The sequence below is a fragment of the Tetrao urogallus genome, assembly GCF_951394365.1.
Source record: "Tetrao urogallus genome assembly, chromosome: 24".
Lineage (NCBI taxonomy): Eukaryota > Metazoa > Chordata > Aves > Galliformes > Phasianidae > Tetrao > Tetrao urogallus.
The window spans coordinates 3,946,674-3,967,486 of NC_136837.1; the positions used below are offsets into that span (position 1 = coordinate 3,946,674).

The following is a 20,813-nucleotide window of genomic DNA, read 5'->3' on the forward strand; positions in this document are numbered from 1 at the left end:
AAGGAGCGCTGCGGGAGAAACCTCGAGAAGGGAAAGGCTGCTTCTATGGGGAAAACCCGACAGAGAGCCGCAAGGGGAAGATTTCCACGCTGGGCTCTGGATGCGCCGTGCCCACAACGAGGCCTTGCATCCCACCGCCACAGCGCGGCCACCGCCGACTGTGAGCCAACGTCCAGGCTTTAAGATAAATAAAAATCGTTATAATTAAATAAACACAGATAGAAAACGCCTCCACGGCCCCGCGCGGCCCACGGGAGGCCCTCAGGCCCAGGCCGCCCCCCCCCCTCGCCCGGCTCCCGCCCGCCCCGCCGCCCCCGGCCTCACCCCGCTCCGCCGCCCGGCTCCGGGCTCCTCCCGCCCGCGGTGGAGGCGGGCCCGGCCGCTTCCTGCTTCCGGCGGAGGGAGAGGAGGGAGGCGGCGGGGGGAGGATTTTCTTTCTGAGGCAGCTTTAGTCCTTTTTCTGCCTTGTTTCTCAATTGATTTTGATTTTCAGTCCCCCCCCCCCCCCCCCCCCCTCCGGCTGACCTCCCCTCAGCCTCCTGTCCTCCAGCCAAACAGAATCACAGAATCTCAGAAACACCCAAGTTTGGAAAAGACTTATGAGATCATCCAGTCACACCGCCCACCAAACAAACCCTCACCTGTCCCACCCTCCAGACCCTCCCCCACCTTCACAGCCCTGCTCTGGATGCTCTTCTATATGTTATGTCCTTCTGATGTTGTGTCCCCTCCATCGAGGCACCCCTGCACCCCCCAATCTGCTCCCTGACCCCCGCGATGATCACAGGCTGGTTTTTGGTATCTGCTGCTCTCAGGTCCCCATTTCAGCCTCATTCAAGCTCTCAGCCTCGGCACCATCCTGCAGCAATGAGTTCTGCAGCTCGATCAGACACCGTGAGGATTCCCTAGGGATTTCCTGCCTTCCCAACCCCAGCTGATGATGTAGGGAAATCTCCACTCCACTTTAGCACCATGCCAGAGGACTGGAGGGAAATCCTCCAGGATCACCACTGGGCATTCACAAGCAAACGCTGGCTTTGCTGGAAGCTGGCACCTGGCACTCCTAACACAATTTGTCCCAACGTGTCAGGATCCCTCCCAGTTTGCCGGCTCTCAAGGTGCACAAACAAAGCAAATTGGAGGCGGACACCTGATGACTTGGGGCTGGAAATGAGGTTTGCATTCCTGATGCAACTCAGGCAGCTCCTTTCTTTCATGTGGGGCGCCTTAAAGAGCTCAAAGGGAAAGAACCTCATTAAAAAAAAGTTCCTGTAGTCCAAACGTGAATTTCCCTATTGCTGTTCATATCTTAGACCTCGATCCTCCTTGAAATACTCATGAATGTGTTTGCAAGTGAGCAGTCCTTATGGTTCAGTAATCATAGAATAGAATCGCAGACATTTAGGTTGGAAAACACCTTTGAGATCAGAGTCCAACCAACGCTACAAGTCCTATGCAAAGTCACGTCCCCAAGTGCTACATCCACGTGTTTCCTATATATCTCCAGGGATGTCAGCTCCACCACCTCTCTGGGCAGCCCCTTCAGTCCCTGCCCACCTCCCCTGTGAAGAAATCCTTCCTGACACCCAATTGGAACCTGCCCTGCCACAGCTCCAGCTCATTTCCTTGCATCCTCTCACTGAGAATAGAGACCAACACCACCTCTGTGTTTTCCAGCCTGCTTTACTGCCTTGCAACGCATCCGGGCACAGATTCAATCCTCTTCTATAGACATGATTTCCAAGAGAACAGAAGTTTCTTTCTGTCTGCTGCTCTGCGAAGCTTTTTCTTTTGCAGATCAGTTTCAGGCCCTGCTGTTCTTAGCTTGCAACAGCAATGAAGGTTCAGCCGCATTTGCTGCCATCTAATGGGGGAATTCAGGCTCAGCTCCTTACACTTTTGCGAGCAAATGAATTGCTCGTGGAGCGGCAGTGGGATTGCCCAGGACGGGCAGCATCCGCTGCACATAATCCCAGCAAGTTTAGGGAAGGGAGAGAGCAGATCTGCTGAAAGGCTTCGGTGCATGGGCAGCTTTGCAGGGGGGTCATACAGAGCCAGTGAGAGGTGCCCATTTGAGCTGGTCAGGCTGGAATGGTGCTCCTCTCATCATCGACCAGACTTGCAAAGGGTTCTTGGGATTATATTGCTTTAAGATAAGACAACAAAGCAGAAATAGGGAAGATGGGCACAAAAAAATCCTGTTGTGGGTAACCTGAACACCGAGTCCAGCCTCAGCCCCGAGCTGAGCCATGGAAGTTCTTCCTGAGTCGCTCCATTCTTCAAGCCAGCCCCATAACACACCCAGTAATAAAATCATTTTATAACGAAATGTGGCAGAAGGGGATTGCCAGGGAGTGCATGGGAACATATATTGCAACAAGCAAAAAAGGTCCTTCAAGGATTAGGGCCAAGGGAGGACAGGCGGTGGCAGAGGGATGGGGTGGGAGCAGCCAGGTAGGGGATGGAGGCTCTGGTGATACAGAGGTGCTGGGGCACTGAGCTGCAGAGGAGATGCACGTGTCTAAAAGAGCTGCTGGAGCTGTGTTGCTTCTTCAGCTGCTGGCACTGCAATATCACACCCTCCCTGGTGGAGTTCATAACCCTGATTTCTCTGAGCAGTCATCCTGTGGTCTCTCCTCATCTCCAGTTGCTTTTCTGGCTGCCGTTGCAGTTTCAGACCACAGCAAGGACTCTCTCCATCACCAACAGCATCCTTTTTTCTTCTGAGGCAGCTTTGGTATCTCTTCTGCCTTATTTCTCAATTGATCTTCACAAACTTTGAGTGCCCTGGGCAAAAAGGAAGCAAACAAGCCATGCATTTTCCCCCATATTTTATATTGCTCTTCTACTCATCGAGCGAAAGGGGCCAGGGGCCTTTCCAGCTCAGTGTGCTTTGAGAACTGCTGGAAACCCCAGCCTAAATCCAATCACAGACAGAATTGATTTAAGCAACCCAGGGAGAAAGCAGCAGCATCCTGAGAAGTCTCGTTTTTTCCACCTCTTTGCCATGCAGAGCACCCAGGAGATGTCTCCCAGTACATCCCCACTTCACCCAGTGCTGCTCTTTGAGCTCTCCACGTAGCAGCTCCGGTGGCAGCGACACACTAACATTTCCCATAGGAAATGCAGGTGGGAGCCCATTAAAACCTTGGCAAAACCCAAGCACGCTCCTCACCTGACCAGGCTGATGATGGACTCAGTGACGTTGTGGCCGGAGGCAGCGCTGCATTCATAAAACAAGAGCTGATGCTCCTGGAAGACACAGAGCCCACAGAGAAATGTGCTTCCCCTGCTTTGCAGTGATTCGATACAACAGTGAATAGCCAGGGAGCATCACGGTCAAGCAGAAACAGAAGGACTTGGGAAACAAGTAACCCAATAACTGATGGACTGCTGCCTTTTCTGGTGGCTGCAAGACCAACATTCAGTGCTGAGGAATGGGACCCCAGCTGGGCAAGACACTGCAGCAGGGCCATGCACCCACCTGAGCCAGGCGCTCCCCCTCCAGTGTAGGGACCTGCCTCTCTGCAGCACAGTCTGTTTTGTTCCCCAGAAGCAGAACCGTGACTCCATCTTCTGCTCCCTCCTGGGCAGTGAAAGAGGGGAGGATCAGAAATGCAAGCATCACCTCCTTGAATCACAGCTGGACACACAGCCCAGACACATCCTGAAGGGTGCGCATGGATTTGGGCCAATAGCTGTGAGTTACCCCCATTTCCCAGGACTGAAAGGGGGCTGTTCTAGATGTCAGATGTCACCAACGCCTCTTTCATGGGGCTGGGTTTCCCTGCTTTGCTCACCTGGATGCAGCTGAGCCAGTAGTGCACATTGGCGAAGGAGTACTGTGATGTGATGTCGTACATCAGCACCACCCCGTCTGCCTTCCGGAAGAACTGCTTGGTGACACTGTGATACCTGCAGGCAGTGCAAAGCATCACCAGGAGGGAGGGAGGGAGGAGGGATTGCCTACAGCCAACCTGAAATCCCAGTGGAAAAGCTGGGAACACAGATCAACCAAGAAGGCAAAACCCTATTTTTGCTCCTATCACTCAAACTGCAGAGAGTTTGAGCGCTTATTTTTATCCAAATGACTTCCTCTAGTATTATTCTTTTCAGACCACATGCTATATAGAGTCCCTCCCCAAACAACCCCCTTTGCAAAGCAAGAACATCCATTTTCTATAAGCTGCCCCAGGTTTCTCTCCCCAGGCTCCCAGCACAGCACCTCACCTTTCCTGCCCAGCTGAGTCCCACAGGCGGAGAGCAAAGCGCTTGTTGTCCACCACGAGGTTTTTGACCTGATAATCCAGCCCTGGGACACAGAAAGGGATATTTGGATATTGTGGAGTTTCCCTCTTGTAAAACAGATGCAGGAACCACATGGTGGAGGCTGCAGCTCAAGCTGGCTGCTCCAAGGAAGCCCACAACCCTTGGATATTTGACAGTTGGATCGGTGCCCCAGAGAGGTCAAGGAGGGCTGGCATTGCCTACTTGCAAGCATCGCCTACTTGCAAGCATCCAGGTGTGCGTGGCTCAGTTTGGACCTTGGTGACAGGACGGTGTGAGCAGTGATGTGTGTGTAATGACCTCCAGCAACCTGTGGGGTTGGAAGGAAGGGAACCGTGATGGTCACCCACGTGGGTGCAGAGCTGACCTACCTACGGTGGCAGCGAGGTGCGGGTTGAAGGTGTCAGCATGCAGTCGGTACAGAAAGGAGGTTTTGCCCACATGGGAGTCCCCAACAAACAGCACGTTGTAGAGGTGGTCTGGCTCCAGAGAGCCCTTTGGGGCAGCTCCTGCTCCATTCACAGTCACAGCTTCTGGCTCTCCAGGGCTGGGCTCACCTCCTGGGCTCTTCTCCATCTCTTGTTTCTTCTCCACATCGAGCTCTTCTCTCTGCTCTCCTGAGAGCTGTGCCCCGCTGCTGACCGCCTCCACCAGCGGGCTGTCCCCGAGGGCCATCCCTGAGAGATCCTTCACAGCATCTTCCCCTTGTAGGATCCCTGTGTGAAGGGCTGATGCTGGTGGCACTTCTTGTTTCGGAGTCTCAGCAGGTCCAGCAGCTGCTTGTTCTGCTTCCATCACGCCTGGTGGCTTCTGTGGCTGCCGGGGAGCAGTGCGAAGCCTCCCCTTGTCTGCCTGTGCTGAGACCTGCTCCTGGAGCTGCCTCTGGGCTGCCTGTCCCGAACCACCTAGCAGCTGCACATCTGGAATGAGAACATCCTCCTGCATCATCGCACCCGGATTTAGCGCACTGATTTGTAACGGTACCTCGGAGACAGGAGAAGCAAGTGTGGCTGCATCGGCATCATGGCCCTGCTTTAGTTCCAAATGCTGAGCTTCAACTAAAATCCTTCCCTCTGCCTCCAGCCTCGCTCCCTGCACCACTTCCAGACCTCGAGCTCCATCCAGAGGCCTCCCCTCTGCATCAGCACTCGCTGCCTGGGTTTCCTCCAGGATCTGCTCATCTGGACCACTGACTGCTACCAGCCCTGGATGAGCATGCTCAGCAGCAGCATACTGAGTATACTCAGGATGCAGGGCAGGCTCAACATTCCTGTCCCAAATGTCTGTGTTGTCAGCCATGCACGGAGCTGCTTCTAAAGCCACAGCTGGGCTCTCTGCCCCTTCCCACAGCCCTGATGCACACAGCGGTTTCCCATCAGCTCCAATGCTCTCTCCATGGGCTTCTGCCTCCTTCCCTTCCAGCTCCTGAGCACTGACCTGTACCAGCCCACCTGGAGCTGGACTCCCAGCAGGGATTTCTGCTGGGGAAAGCCCCTCACCAAGCACTGCAGCAGCCCCAGCTCCCCCCTCCAGCCCTGGCTCTGTTCTATCGGCCTCCTCCAGCAGTTGCACATCTGGCCCCATGCTCTCTGCTTGCTCTGTACCCAGATCATCACCGAAACTCAGGAGCTGCAGCTCTGCCTCCAGGCACTCTTTAACCTCCCCCAGCTTTGCAATTAGCTTCACATGGGTATCACCACTCAGGGCCTCCAGCAGCTCCAGGCTTCCAGCCTTTTCCTGGGGTGACAGCTCTACAGCAGCCCCCTCTGCCTGCCTGGCTCCTGCTCCCTGCAGTTCACACACAGGCTGATTGGGCAGCCCAGGCTCAGTCAGTTCTTGTCCTCCATCCTCAGCATCCTCCTTGAGATGCACGGCTGTGTCATCCAATCCACCCCTCAAGGCTTCTGGGCTGGGAATCCCATGCAGCAGAGTGCTTGCTGGAGAGTCCTCTGCCTCCTCTAGTTCCAGTTCCTGAGCACTGATCAGGACCAGCTCATCCTCATCAGTGCCCTCTTCCTGCACCACTTCCATTTCCCTCTCTTCTTTCAAGTGCTGTACATCTTGTCTCTCATGCTCAACCTCCTGTGTGAGCTGCACAGCTGTATGCCCCCCCCCTTCCAAAGGGGCTTCTTGACTGGGACCCCACTGCAGCTGCGTGTCCACCTGAGAGTCCTCTTCCCCCTCCATTTCTACTAACTCTGGCTTACTGACCTCAGCCACCAGTTGCACCTCTGGCCCCACGTTCTCTGCCTGCTCTGAGTGTGGCTGGTGACCTGGGTACAGAGGTTGCAGCTCTGCCTCCAAGCTCCCTTTGATCTCCCTCAGCTCTGCAAACAGCTTCACATGGGAATCACCACTCAGGGCCTCCAGCAGCTCCAGGCTTCCAGACTCCTCCTGGGGTGACAGCTCTACAGCAGCCCCCTCTGCCTGCCTGGCTCCTGCTCCCTGCAGTTCACACACAGGCTGATTGGGCAGCCCAGGCTCAGTCAGTTCTTGTCCTCCATCCTCAGCATCCTCCCTGAGATGCACAGCTGTGTCATCCAATCCACCCCTCAAGGCTTCTGGGCTGGGAATCCCATGCAGCAGAGTGCTTGCTGGAGAGTCCTCTGCCTCTTCCATTTCCAGTGCCTGAGCACTGACCAGTACCAGCCCATCAGCTGGGCTCCTTGCAGGGATTTCTGCTGGGGAAAGCCCCTCACCAAGCACTGCAGCCCCAGCTCCCCCCTCCAGCCCTGACTCTGCTCTATCAGCCTCCTCCAGCAGTTGCTCCTCTGGCCCCATGCTCTCTGCCTGCTCTGCACCCAGGTCATCAGCCACACTCAGGGGCTGCAGCTCAGTCTCGGTCCTTTCCATCTCTCCCCAGCAGTGCCCCGCTGCACCACTATCCTCTCCATCCACTTTTTCAGGGTTGGGAGCTTCTCTCACCCCCTGCACTGCTGCCATTTGCACCTCAACCCATCCTGGCACCTGAAGCACATCGGTGGCCAAGCTGCCTGCTGGGAGCTCCACCTCCTGAGCTTTGAGGACTGCCTCCAAATTTTCTCCTTCTCTTGGGAGCTGCACCTTTTCCCACTTCATCTTTTCCCATCCTTCTCCCTCCAACCCCACTCGTGCCTGCTCACCCATCTCTGTGCTCTCTCCCAGTGCCTCCTGTGGCCTCTCAACCTCTTTTAGCACCTGCTGCTCCCCCCCAGCACCCCTTTCCTGCACAGACAACACCCTTTCCATCCGCTCCGGGCTCTGCCCTGCTCTCTCCACGCTGTCTCCCTGAGCTGCCCCCTCCTCCTGAGCTCCTGCAGACGCACCAGCCTGTGTCCTGTCCCCAGCACGAAGCTCAGCTGCAGCTCGTCCCTCTCTCGGGTCTTCTTCCAACACCTTGTGACTGATGTGGGTCCCTCGTGGGGCTGAGCCGCTTGGTCCTGTTTGGGGCTCAGCATCATCGTGTGGGCAGTGAGCAGCATCTCCCAGTGGTTGCAGCTTCTGCCTGCTCAGAGCTGCTATTGCATCATTCATCTCTCTTAGCAAAGAGCCTTGGCCAGAAAACCGTTCCTCTTTCAGAAATTCGGGGAAGGGATCCTCTTCTACAGAGAGCAGCCGTGACGTGTTTGTGTCTGCTGCTGGCTTTTCCCACACCCTGGGAAGAGCAGAAAATGGGGTGAGCACAACACTGGGACAGAACGCTGAAGAGGAAGGAATTTTTGGCCAGGGGAGGGTGGAGGATGCGAGTGCAGTTCTTGGGGCCCAGGACCCTTACACATGGTGGGTGCTCCTGTGCTTGGGCTCGCTGCCCTGGGAGCCCAACTTGACATGCATCTCCGACAACTGCTGCCCTGGGTTCATCTGTGGCAAAGGGAGGAAAAGAGAAAACAAAAAGCTTGGCAGAGTGTGTATCCATTTGAAATGGTGTTCAGCTTTCCAGCTTCAGTTTCCAGATATCCCCACCCAAAATGTGGGGGTAGCAGCCCTGTATGCTGCTGCTCACCCCTTCCCAAGCACCCAAACCCCTGTGTGACATCCCACCACATCCCCACTCTGCACACCTGCTGTACCTGCAGGGATGGCAGTGTCTCGCTGGGCAGCTCTGCCTCCTCTTCATCCCTGTAAGCACAGAGCACGGGGTCACAATGGAAACTGCATCCCTTCACCTCCTCCATCCCCTCCCCAGGATCCTCTGCAGCCCTGGAAGCAGTGATGTGCTCTGTTCTGCTCGGGAGTGGGACAGCAGAGCCCACCTGTGGCCTTTGCACCAGTGCCGGAAGGGCCCTGTCAGCACAACGCTGATAACACAATGCTGATAATCCTGACTTCTCTTCCTAGTACCTTTTGTACCCAATCACACCACATCCCCACACTTTTCACACCATCCCAAAGCAAAACGGTGGCTGAGTCCCATCCAGCTTCCTCCCCATCCACTGCAACTCCCAGGAGGGAGCCAGGTATGAGCAGAAGCCACTCACCGCGGTTTCTCTGCCCTCTGCTGAGCCATGGCAGCCCTCAGGCACTCATGGGTCTGCTGCAGCTGTGTGTGGATGTGCTGCAGCTGCTCCTCCAGCGCCCGCTTGTTCTCCTCCAGCTGTCGGTTCTCAGCACTGGCAGCTCGCTGTGTGCTGCTGAGACTGCGGCACTGTGCTTCCAGCTGCAGGGAGACAGCAGGATCACCTCCTGCTCCAAGGCTGGGGCTGGATTTTCCCCAGGGTATTGGGTGGGAAACTCAGTTTGTGCGCCCCCAGGGAAGGGAAGCCCATGGGGATGGAGGCAGAGCGTGAGCGATGGAGGTGCGATGCGATGAACTGCAGAGAGCATCCAGGTTCAGGTGTACAACACCAGGCCAAAGCCATGAGCGCAACCTAAAGAACTGTACCACCAAGTGTCAGGGTTTGGGGTCAGCATTTGGGGTCAGCTCACCTCCTCCTGCGCTGCAACCAAGCGTTGCACCTCCCTGCCTCTGGCATCCAGCGCTCGCTGCAGCACCGCGCAGTGCAGGCGGCTCCGGGCTGTGCTCTGCGGTGTCAATGGGAACATCAGCACCCAGATGGGTTTGGGGTGCTGGGTACCTTTGGGGGGACTGGGGGGGGTGGGGGGTGGATGGATCCCTCACCTCCTGCTCCATTCGCTGCCGCTCCTCTTGGATCTGCTGCTCCAGGACTTCGCAGAGCTGCTGCACCTCCTGTTTGTGCTCAGCCACGCGTCTGGGGGGGTGAGAGGGGGGTGGGAGGTCAGGAGGGTCAGAACTGTGCCATGTAGATGTGGGTGTGGGGACACTGCGTGGCCCACCAGACCCACAGAGAGCACGGAGGTTCCTTCCCCCAGCAGGGATGTGGCCGGCACTTTGGCCATGGGGTGCGTGACTGCAGATGGAGCCCAACCCCAAACATGGGCACAGCGTGAATCCTCTGCGCCCACGTTTCTCCCTCCTTGGGTGCCCCTCCCTGGCAGGGACTCACTTGTTGAGGGCCTCCTCCAAGGCCTCCTTCTTGCTCCGGGCTTCTTGGATGCGGTGCCTCATCTTGGCCAGGAAATCCTCCAAGTTGCCCAGGAGTTGGGGCTCGTCCTCCCTCAGCTTGGCCCAGAGCTGCCAGATCTCCTGCCTGCCGGGAGAGAGCAGCAGGGCAGCAAGAAAAGATGGATCATTTGGGGGTCCCTATCACTGGGGCTGTGTGGTCCTGGGGTTGGCCGTGCTCCTGCCCCTGGGACAAAGGCAGCTCCGGCTCTGCCCGCATGGGCACCAAACTGGGGAAAGCTCTGTCCTGTCCCATCCTGCGGGACGCCCGGGGGTGCTTTGCTCACTCTTCCCATCTGTCATCCACTCCCAGTTGCTCCATGAAGGCTGCAAAGTGTTTCTTCTCCTCGCTGTCCGTCTCTTCCCACGTGGGGCTGGCGAGGACCAGGCAGCTCCTCCGTGATGCTGCTTTCCGCCGCCGATGCTCCCTGCTGATTTTTTGGGAACTCAGGAACCGCCCTGTAGAAACACAGCCCTCAGCACCCGGATCCCAGTGCTTCCCACCCCAGTGATCCATGGGCTCAGAGCCACAGGTGCTTCAGGGCAGCTGAGTGCCACCCAGAACACTGAGCATCCCCATTGGAAAGCACTGGGTGCGTGGAGTCACCATGTTGGCACTTACGGAGCCCAGCAGTGAATTCCTCAACGCTCAGCTGCCCGGTGCCAGCAGCATCCAACCCATCAAAGAGCAGCTCCAGCTCCTCCGTGCTGCACGGGACAACCTCCTCTTGCAGTTTCTAACAACAAACCGCAGGACCATCAAACAGTTGTGTAGGAAGGAGCCCTACAACCCCCCGGCCCCATCCCTTACCTGCATATCTGCACGAGTGATGAACCCCTCCGTGTCCCCGCGTTGCTCCTGGATCACATCCTGGACTTTCTGCATCACAGCTGCTGCCCACGGTGGCTCTTCAGCCGCATCCCTGCGGAGCTGCCGCCGCCGGCTGGATCCCATGCGCCGACCCCTGGAGCCCACACGCTGCTCAGCCATGGTCTCACAGTGGGGTCCTGCAGAGGGGAACCCATTAAACAGCTCAGAAGGGCCGCGAGTTTGGCAATAAGAGGCACTTCTCTCTGGTTGCACACAGCCCAGAGCCCGGGTGGGGGATGTGGTTTCTGCCCGCTGTGCTCCCACCCATCCTCAGCGCGGGGTCGTGGGGGTGATGCAGGCTCCAAGCGGCTCCAGGAGCTCCTCAGCATCTCTGAATATTCCTCCCCCAGCTTCCGCAGCCCTGAGTCACCTCCTGTGACCTCGGGGAGGTTTTCCATTCACGCCCCTGCCTTCGCCCCCGGCTCAACCCTCTCATCCTCATTGCTCTGAAGCGTGCCCAAATTGGGACAAAAAGTGGGAGAGAGGGGAAACCCCCCCACCGCCCCACCCCTCCTTTCGCAACGCTCAGCCCTAAGGTGTGCTGGCAATAAGGAACGGGCCCCAAAATGACCCCATCCCCTTCCACTCCCTTGCAGCACCGTCCCACAGCATCACACAGACACGGGGGGGGCCCTGTGAGGTCGGCAGAGCCCCAAGGAGGGAAGGGGGGAGGAGTCAGGATGTGGGTACCCCATTCTGTGGTCCCAGCCACTAAGAGAGCCAAAGCGGCAGCATTTTGGGGAGGGAATTGGGGGGGGGGGGGGGGTTATGATGCAAGGAAATCCCCTCGGTGCCTCCCCCTGCCCCACAGAGCGAGCTGAGCCCGTTGCGTGCCATGAAATGGAGGCACCGAACACGGAAAAGCTGTAAAATAAATACCAAAGGGACTTAAAAACCGGCGGCTGTCTGAGATGCTTCCTGCTGAGGGGCGGCAGGAGGGTCACCACTGCCAGAAGCCCCACGGGTGCAGGGCCAGGCACCAACCCTGCATCCCTAGCACCCAAACCCCCTTCTTTTCCCCACTTCTCTATTAACACGAGCCACCCCTTGAGAGCAAGGCTCACCTCCTCCACGCGCCCTCAGTTTCGGGATGCCGCTGCCTGGCTGCACCGTGGGGCTCCCCAGGGCTGGGGGGACATCAGCCCCACACAGACTGCATTGCTGCTGCGCACCTCCCGGCCCCACACCGTCATTCTCTCTCTTACTCAAGGCTGCCTTCCGCTTTGGGGTTGCACTCAACTGCCGGTACGCACACGTTTCCTGTTTGCAGCACCACAGAGGGCTCAGCCACGGACCCCAACCCACCCAGACCCCCCCAGGAGAAGCCCCCATTCCTGTCCTCACCGGCAGCAGCCAGATTAAAAAGGCTCCGTCCCACAGCTGGGCATCCCACATCCCAATCCATCATCCAGATATGTGACAGCTCCTTTCCCCACCGGACCCATAGAAACCGCAGCTCTGTGGGTGCTGCACCCCTAAAGCAACCCCCAACCCACATACAACACCCCCTCCCCTCCCCCCCAACTCCCAGTACACTGCACAGCAGTTATTCCCATCAACAGCCACCCATTCCCTTCCATGAGACAAGTGTTTATTCAGTTACACTCACAGACAAACAGGTATTTCCCCTTCCAAGAAGCCTCAATAGCGTTTTCATAAATAAACATTTAGTGCTGGGCAGCTGCCAGCATCTCTGACAGCAAAGTGCATCACGGTACGAGCTGGGAGCAGCGCCCACCTCCTCTGCCTGGGATCATCCTGCGCCCCTTCGAATCCCAGCACAGAGGGGCAGGAGGGGAACCCAGTGAAAGTGCTGAGATCCAACAGCACCGAGAGCCTCGGAGCAGGGCTGCATCATCCAGGACATCCCTGGGTCACAGAGACAACAGCAGCTGCTCTGCAGAGCCAGGCCAGGGTCCTCTCCCCCAGCTCCAAAGTAGGAAATAGTCCAGGAGAAGGCTGTCACTTCTTCCAGCTGCTGCTGAGCAGCTCTCCGCCCCTCCAGCAGCCTGGCAGTGCCAAGCAGCAGCAGCTCTCCATCCAGCTTAGTGTCAGCATCGAACGAGGCGCAGCAAGCCAACAGCACGCCAGGAACAGCACCAGCCATGGGGCAGCAGAGCCTGGAGCAGCCCAGCACCTCCTGAGCAGCGCTGGCCCCACGGGGCACCTCCAGCACGTTTGTCACCACTCTGTGACAAATGCATCGCTGAGTCACTGGGAGCAGCTCCACGCAGGGCTCACACCCAGCCGTGATCCACACCAGTGAGACTGAGGGTTTTGGAGCTGCTCCATGCCAGGCAACAGGCAGTGCTGGGCACCAGGATGCCGCAAGGACCACGCCAACGCAGGGCAGGGGACACTCAGCCCCGCTTGCTGCATTCCAGTCCTCCTCAGTCCTTTCCGTGGTCTTCAGCGTCAGCTCCTCCTATACATTGCACACAGTGTGGGCCCCTCAGGAGCCCAGAGCTACTCATAAATAGGGAACTACAGACTCAGCATCGCTTCATATAGACAGCTCAGACAGCACAGGGCAGGGAAAGAGCCACGACACCCCCAGGGCACGTCAGCATCCGCATCCATCCCCAGCAGCGGCAGTCACAGCTTGGGCTTGTCGTGGACAACTCTTCTCTTGGAGCTGTAGAAGTCTGCAGGGCACAAAGAGAAATTGGGAGGCATCAGGGAGCAGAAGGAGAAGGCCGTTCCCAGGGCAGCACCCCAACCAGATGCACTCACACCTCCAAAGGCCCACATTCACGGAGCCCTGCATCACTCGCTCTCACCACATCTCCGTTGCTGAGCCTGAGGACTTCTGGCCACAGGAGCTGAAGGTGCTGAATTGTTCTGGGGCATTTTTATTGATGGGACATCCGAGCCCAGTCCTGCTGCCCACCCCTCAGCCAGTCTGCAGCCTTTCCCCTCAAAAGACGGGATGCACTGAGGCTGGTCCACGGCTGTGAGTGCACCCAGTCCCTCCCACAGCACCCCCAGAAGCACCCAGAGGGACATCACACCCCCACCACTCACCTTTGACGGTGGTCTGCCCACGTTTCAAGCGCTGTGGAGAACCGACCCTGGCGAGCTCCGAGCTCTGCTGGGCTGCCCCATGATGAGCCCCACCGACACCATCCTTGGGAGGAACCCTGTGGGGTGCTGAGCTCCCGTGATCGCCCCCGCTGGTGGCCTTGGCCAAGCTGAAGGCCCCCCGCGAGGGCTGCTCTGCCAGCAGGACCCTCTCCCATTTGAAATGCCCTTCCAGGGGTGTCTCCGTTTCGAAGTTGAAGTTCCAGCGCCGCTGAGCTTCTTCCAGCTGCTGCCTCAGCAGTTCCTCAAAGTCGTTCTGGATCTGCTCGTGGTCCACGGGGCCGAAGAGGTTCCTGCACACTTTGCTGCTGCACGGCATCGGCCCGGCTCTGCTCTGCGACAGCGGCATTGCGGCTGTGGGGAGGGGGATACAGGAGGGATGTGAGGCCAGGGTGGCGAATGGGGCAGAGCTGTGCACAGCATGGGACCTGCCAGCAATCCCGGGCTCACACTGAGGGGTGTCTCGGCCATAGGGCAGAGCAAAGCGGCACAGGGGCAGGTGAAGCAATGAGGATGTTGTTTTTCTGGTTGGTTTCTTCATCTGAAGAACCCAGCCCAGTGGCAAGGAAACTTTTCAAACAGGGGCAAGAACTCACCACAAGCCTGACAGCCCCACCGAGCACCTCCTGTCTGCAAGGAGCTGTTGGGTAACCGGGGGGGAAGGAGCCTGTTTGTTTTCTTTCAAATCAATGCCAACAGCTTTGACTTCCACGGGATGAGCTTGTGCTCCTTCCAAAGCGCACGCGGGGCAGAGAGACCCCCATAGGGTGAGCAGTTATCAGAGCAAAGCCGGGATGGGATGCTTTTGTACAGCAGGGGGGGGGGAGGGAAAAATCATCAAATCCGGGCAGAAATGCATTAATGGGACAAAACCACACGGATCCCCGCGCGGTGTGAGGCCGGTGCTGCTAAGTGACACAGCAGCTTTTGTCACCTCCCACCCAAAGCTGGGGTCACACAGGTGCGCAGCCCCCATCCCCCCCCCCCCTCCACTCCACCGCCCGCAACGGCCGCTCTGCCCCCACACCCCCCCGCCCCCCTCAGCCCCCAATGGCGACGGATCGCCCCCCCCCCATCAAAACAGCCGCTTCCTATCAGCGGGCCGAGCTCAGCGCCAGGCAAGTCTCAGCACGTCCCGGCGGCTCGGCAGGTGGGGGGGGGGGGGGGGGAAGAGGGGGGAATGGGGGGAAATGGGTTCCGCACGGAGCGCTCAGCGCAGCCCCGCACACGGGAGGAACCGCCGCACCGCACCGCTGCCGCGCCCAGAGAGACCGCGCCGTGCTGAGCCCGGAACGGAGCGGCTCCGAGGGACGCCGGCAAGGAACGCAACCGACACCCGAACCCGGCACCGCCTGCAGCTCCCGCAACACCTCAAGCGGACGCGGCACCCCATCACCACCCCCCCAATCACCCCCTGTTGCTGTTGCTGTCCCTTTCCTCCTCCCCCCTGCCCCGCACACCCGCACTCACCCCGCGCTCCGCGTCACTCTGCGGTTCCCGGAGCCGCACTCCGCCCTTTATAATGGGGCAGGGAGGGGCCTCAGGGCCTCACGGCGTCGCCCGGGATTTCCCCCCCGCCCCCCGCCCGCAGTGCTGCTGTTATCAGGGGGGGTTCGGCGGTTCCCATCTCCCGGTGCGGGACCCCCCCCCCCCCTCTCCCCCCATCGGGGCTGCGCGGACCCCTATACGGAACGCGGGGCGTCGCCTTCAGCGCGATGCGGGTCCCCCCCCCCGCCGCTCCAAGGGATGCGGTGACCTTCAAGACGGCTTTGCTGAGATTTGGGGATCCCGCATCCCTGGGTCACCGCAGCGCGGATTTTCCGCGGGACGCTGCAAATCACGGGGAGCCCCGGGGGAACCACGGGGGTTGGTGGGGGGGGGTGGGTCTGGCTCCAGGTGATGCTCCCCGGGCTCAGCTCCGGCCCTGCAGGGTTCCAGGGCGCTCTTGTCGGAGTTTTGCCCCGGGGGTGGCCTCTGCTCCACCAGCGGACCCCTCCAGCAGCGAGCCGGGTCGGGGAGCAGCATTTGGCTGAGCTCAGCAAGCAGCAGGAACAAGCCTGTGCATGTCCTGCATGCAGCGAGCTGCAGAGCACCCGCAGGGACGTTTGGCCCCATTGCAAAACGCCCCCCCGGCCCGCAGCAGGGAAGGTCCGAGCACAGTACGGCTCCCCCGGGGTTCCAGCACGGGCTGGGATGCGTGGGGTTCAGGTGCTGCAGCACCATCAGCACGGTGCAAAGCGCCTCGACGCGACGGTTTGGGCAGTGAAGGTGCAAACACAGCGCTTGGGGTGCGAGGAGATGGCAGCGTGATGGCAGGCGATGCGCTGAGCCGGGTGAAAGCGCTTCTGCAGGGCGGTGGGCGCCTTTGCAGCAGGGGGGGATGCGGCTGAGCCGTGCTGGCAGTGAGACCCTCCTTGTGCAAAGCCTCCGTGCATCGGTTTCCAGGCTGGACCAGCAGCGCAGCAGATTGAGGATATGTTTGGACATGTCTGGCTGCAGGCAGCTGCATCACACAGCGGCGTTTTCCAGCATCGGTTCCTCCTGCAGCACTGGGCCAGGCCAGGCGGTTGCTTTGGGGTTGGGTCCCTCCGGATGGGCAATGTGGGATGGGGAGGAAAGGGCCCTGCAGGCACTTGGGGGATGCAAAATCATCCGAAATTAATATTGCACGTTGCACAGAATCCATCCTGGCTGATGCTGCCAAATCTCCAGGCGCAACAGAGTCAACCTGTGCTCCTGATGTGAGGTGAATGTGTGTCAGTTTGGCTGCTGCCTGTCCTCCCAGCTGCATTTGGAGGGACACAGCCCAGGGTGAGCCAGCATGTGGCAGGCATCCTTTGTGGTGTCCATGGGGCTGGGATGGGGATGGGATGGCATTGGGATGGAGATGGAATGGGGTTGGAGATGAAGTTGGGATGGGATGGGGTTGAGATGGGGGTGGGATGGGGATGGGGTGGGGTGGGATGGGGTTGAGATGCTGGTGTGGAATCAACGCACAGAGGAAATGGGAAGTGGAGAGAGGAATAGCATCGGGGCCTGGGTCAGGCGGTGCGTGGTCAAGTCTGCAGTGGCATCATCAGCAAAAAAGGGAAAAAAAAGTGTGATGAATGAGGAAGGTGGTACAGGAACTAAGGAAAAGCCCAAAGGTGACTCATGACGTTCAGTCCTGACAACGCATGGTAGGAAGAGGTCGGATGGGAACCAGGCAGGATGGCATCCAGGAGCAGTGCTGGGGACAGTGCTTCCTTCTCCCCTCCAGGTGCAGCCCCACATTAGAGCTGTCGCCCCCATCCCATCCTTACTCACTACAAGGGCTGTCCCAAACCCCACGGCATCAATGTGGGAGAATCCCTCCTTGCAATCTGCTTGGAAAATAGATCCCAAGGGCTGATGGCCAAAGAGATAGACTAAATGAATGCAGATCTCCTAACTTCAAAGTATCCTCCTTGTAAGGCACTTAAAACAGACAGGATGTTGCTATCAGGGCTGGGAAAATCCTTTGGGAGCATTTCCTCTCCCCAGGTAGGTCCCAGAGGACACAGAGGGCAGAGGAAGCGGCCTCAGACACGTATGCAAACATTATTCACAGCAGGCAGGGAGCTGTGAGTCAGTCCTTGCTCAGCAGCAGTGGAGGAGCATGCCTGGGCACAGTTCCTCTGACATCACTGCTGGGGATGCAGTGAGCAGCACCCCGGTGCTGGGAGGCGGATGGAGGCTGCAGGGGAGCAGGAATGGTCTGAGCTGGGGGGTGAAATGGGGCTTTGGGCACTTTGGTATCATGGAGTCACACAATTTGAGCCCATAGCAAAGAATGTGCGCCAAGAAACCCCCTGGTGGGTTGGGTTGCTGAAGAGAAGTCTGTGCTCTGAACTGCTTTGAATGCACTCATATGGGAGATTTTGCTAAAGGTGGGGTACAAAATGTCACCGACAGACCACCGAACCCAGCAGAGCTCCTGGCCCACAGCACTGCCTCAGAGTCTGGTGGTGCTGGAAGGTGCAATGAGACACAGATTGATGGGAAACACAGTGTGCCATTGGATGGATCCACGTAGGGGGAAGCAGCAGAAGGGCTCAGGCAGATGGGCCCCTTTGTGCCATCTGATGATGGCACAATGACACACCGCTACTCTTCAAGGCACCAGGAACTCAAGCTCTACAAAAGCCTCAATTTCTGCCCACCCTGATAATGAGGGGACTGAGATCACCGCGTCCGTTCTTTGGCAGTGCTTCCATGCCTCAGCACAAAGCCCCTTTGACCAGTGCTCCCAGCAAAGGGCCCTTCGTGCCCCACAGCCCTCCTGCCCTGCACAGCACAGCACCCCAAGGAGCAGCTGGGGCTGAGCCCAGCCCCCATGGGGCACAAAAAGAATCGTCCCCCTCCTCAACACCCTTCAACCTTGAGAACACCCCAGAGAGGTGTGAAACCGCCCGGCTCTGAGAAGCAGAGCTCCACGTTCTCTTAGTGCATCACTAAGGATAGGTGCAGGGTGCTCCAGTGGGCACCAAAGCACGAAACAACGCCGCGAGTATCCAGGCCCTCCTCAGCACGATTCAGATCTCCAGGATTTTTTGTTATCTCTGCTAACAAGCTTTTTTGTTTCAAGGGGGGGAACGTGAAGGCTCTTAATGAAACGCTCACGCTCCAGCAGAAGTCTAAATGAGCCCAGTGTTCGGCTGAATGGCGTTTATATTCCAGCGAAGGCTGTTTTCCCATCAGCTCTTTGAAGTGCCCAATTAAGTGATTTTATAACTAATAGGATTTTCCCAGGAAAGAAAGACAAGAATGACAAAACGCTGAATGCTTGATTAACTCTGCCCCTAAAAGAACTTGGATCGTGTTAATTGACTGTTTCCCTGCCATATACAGCCCTTGTTTGCTCCATTTATGAAGGCATTTTGATGAGACACCGGACCCAGCAGAGTGGAAATAGAGTCCCAGCGAGCACAAATTGCAGATCAGACAGGCCCTAAAACAAGGCTGCATACTGGAAATATTCCTGGAGCTATGAATTGTTTGCTTCATTCAGCCCCTCACTCATTTTCATCCAAGATTGTTTTTAGCCCCATTCATAGTCATTAACGTAATTGCTTCACTGACTTTCCATGAGCAGCTCGGCAGCTTTGTGCTGTTATTTTTTTTCAGCTGGCAGCAAAGGGGCTCATTGTTCCTCGTGGTTCTGTACCTGGCTGTGTGTTTGGGTGGTTATTTACTGGCTGCTCACGGGGTGCCAAATTCCCCTTAGATGAGGAGGACTCCAAGGACGGGGCCGCTGCCACCAGCAGAGCCTGGTGCTGCCAGGAGGGCTGAAGCGCAGATCTGCAGGCACAGCTCTGGGCCCTTTTAGATCCTCTTTACCTTCTTGCAAACCTTCTTGCAAAGGGGAAGATCAATCCAGAAGGTCCACAGCCTCCTGTCTCAGTTCAGCCCTTCCTCGCACACGGGAGAAGCTTCCCATTGGGGTGGAGGAGGAGGACAGGGACTGCTCCAACCTTCTGCGTGCCAGCATTCCTTACGGGCATCCAGAAGCATGCAGTGTGGGTTGGTGGTGCAGAGGGAAGCCGATGACCCTCGTCACCTCCTGCCAGCAGACAACACACACACACAGCACTGCTGATGGAGGCTGCTTTTCTGCACCAGCCGTGGGTTTGCCTGGAATCCACCAGGAGCACAGGCTGGTCCTTTACAGCCACGCGTGCTCCTACGGAGGGCAGCTGACTCACAGTGCCTGCTTTCAGAGCCCTGGCTCTGCACAGCACCAAAGCAACCAGCACAGCAGCAGTGGCTGCACTCATCATGCCCTGACTGCGCCCACGTGGAGCCCCAAAGCCTGGCTCTGCAGGACCAGCCCTCTTCAGCAGTGCCTCACCGTGTGCCAGCATCTCCTCACTCGTGCCACACGTTGCAGTGCAGGCAGGCAGGCTGCACGGTGACTCAGCCGCTGCAGAGCAGAGCAGTTGTGTGCACAACATCCTACAAAGCCGGTGTGACAGCTGCCAAGGAGAGGCTCGGTTGCACTTTCCTTTTCACACGTCAGTCCCCCCAGCAGCAGCTCACCCCTGGTCTGATATGAGCGTGAGCTGATACGAGTGTGGGCGCACCATGCTGAGGTGGAGCTCAGCCCAGCCCCACCACAGGAGGACGGGAGCTGGGAGTTTGCTGGTATTCATATAAACCCTTTTCCTTTTAGTTTCTTCTCTATGAATCCATATGGAGCCCAGGAAAGGTGATCTGCTGAATTTGAAGGTGCTGTCAGTAGTGAAGCAGTGCCCCGTGCTTCACCCGCCAGCAGTGACCCTGTGCAGAATCCTCCCTGTCCTGTAACAAAAATGAGTTTTGTAGACAACCAACATGCATGAAAAGGAGCAGGAGGGAGAGAGAAGAGGTGATGAAATAGACAGCATGAAAACCTGACAGCCTCCATAGAATTGGTCAAAAACCTCTCCACCAATTCATGTCCAACCACCACAGTGCAGAACTGCTCACAGCAGTGCTGGTGAGCCTCAGCACCAGAGCAGGACGTGTAGCCTGGATACCAGAATAAGCACTGACAGGAGCAGCAGCACACCACACCTGAACCCCATCTTCAGCTGCAGCAACCTCCTCCCAGAGAGCTTATAGTAGTCACACATGAGAAGCCCATCAATTCCCCACTCGGCAGCACCAGGAAGCATTCAGGCCGGGCTGCAGCAGAGATAACGCTCCTCACTCACAGCTGGTGGCAGCGATCTCCCAGCCAGCAGGAACTTGGCACCCAGAGTGACAGAGTGACAGCGTGCTCCACCCTGATACTGCTGCTCCACCCTGATACTGCTGCTCACCAAGCTGGCACGGACAAGGATGGAGGTGCAATGCTGGGCTGCTCCTCTGCTGCTGGCAGTGCTCGCGTGCCCAGAGGAGGAACGTGGGTCTGGTTGTCGTGGGATGAATCCCAGGGCAGCACGTGGGGTAACGGTGCTGAAAGCAGAAGGTGGCTGTGGAGGATGGATGCTCTCCTTGAAGGATTTCCTCCCTAAAAGCAAGCAACCCAAACCAGACAGCTACAATCGCTTTAAGGACCAAACGGAATCGAGT

The 20,813-nt window shown here is 57.8% G+C and overlaps 1 protein-coding gene across 1 annotated transcript; it reads right to left on the bottom strand.

The window, feature by feature from the left end:
- Positions 1-13,253: 13,253 nt before the first annotated feature.
- Positions 13,254-14,088, bottom strand: CDKN1A (cyclin dependent kinase inhibitor 1A; the record flags this gene model as incomplete). Its single annotated transcript, XM_079546336.1, has 2 exons — positions 13,254-13,303; positions 13,683-14,088. The coding sequence occupies 2 exons, from the start codon at positions 14,086-14,088 to the stop codon at positions 13,254-13,256; spliced, it is 456 nt and encodes a 151-aa protein (XP_079402462.1).
- Between the last annotated feature and the right edge of the window lie 6,725 nt (positions 14,089-20,813).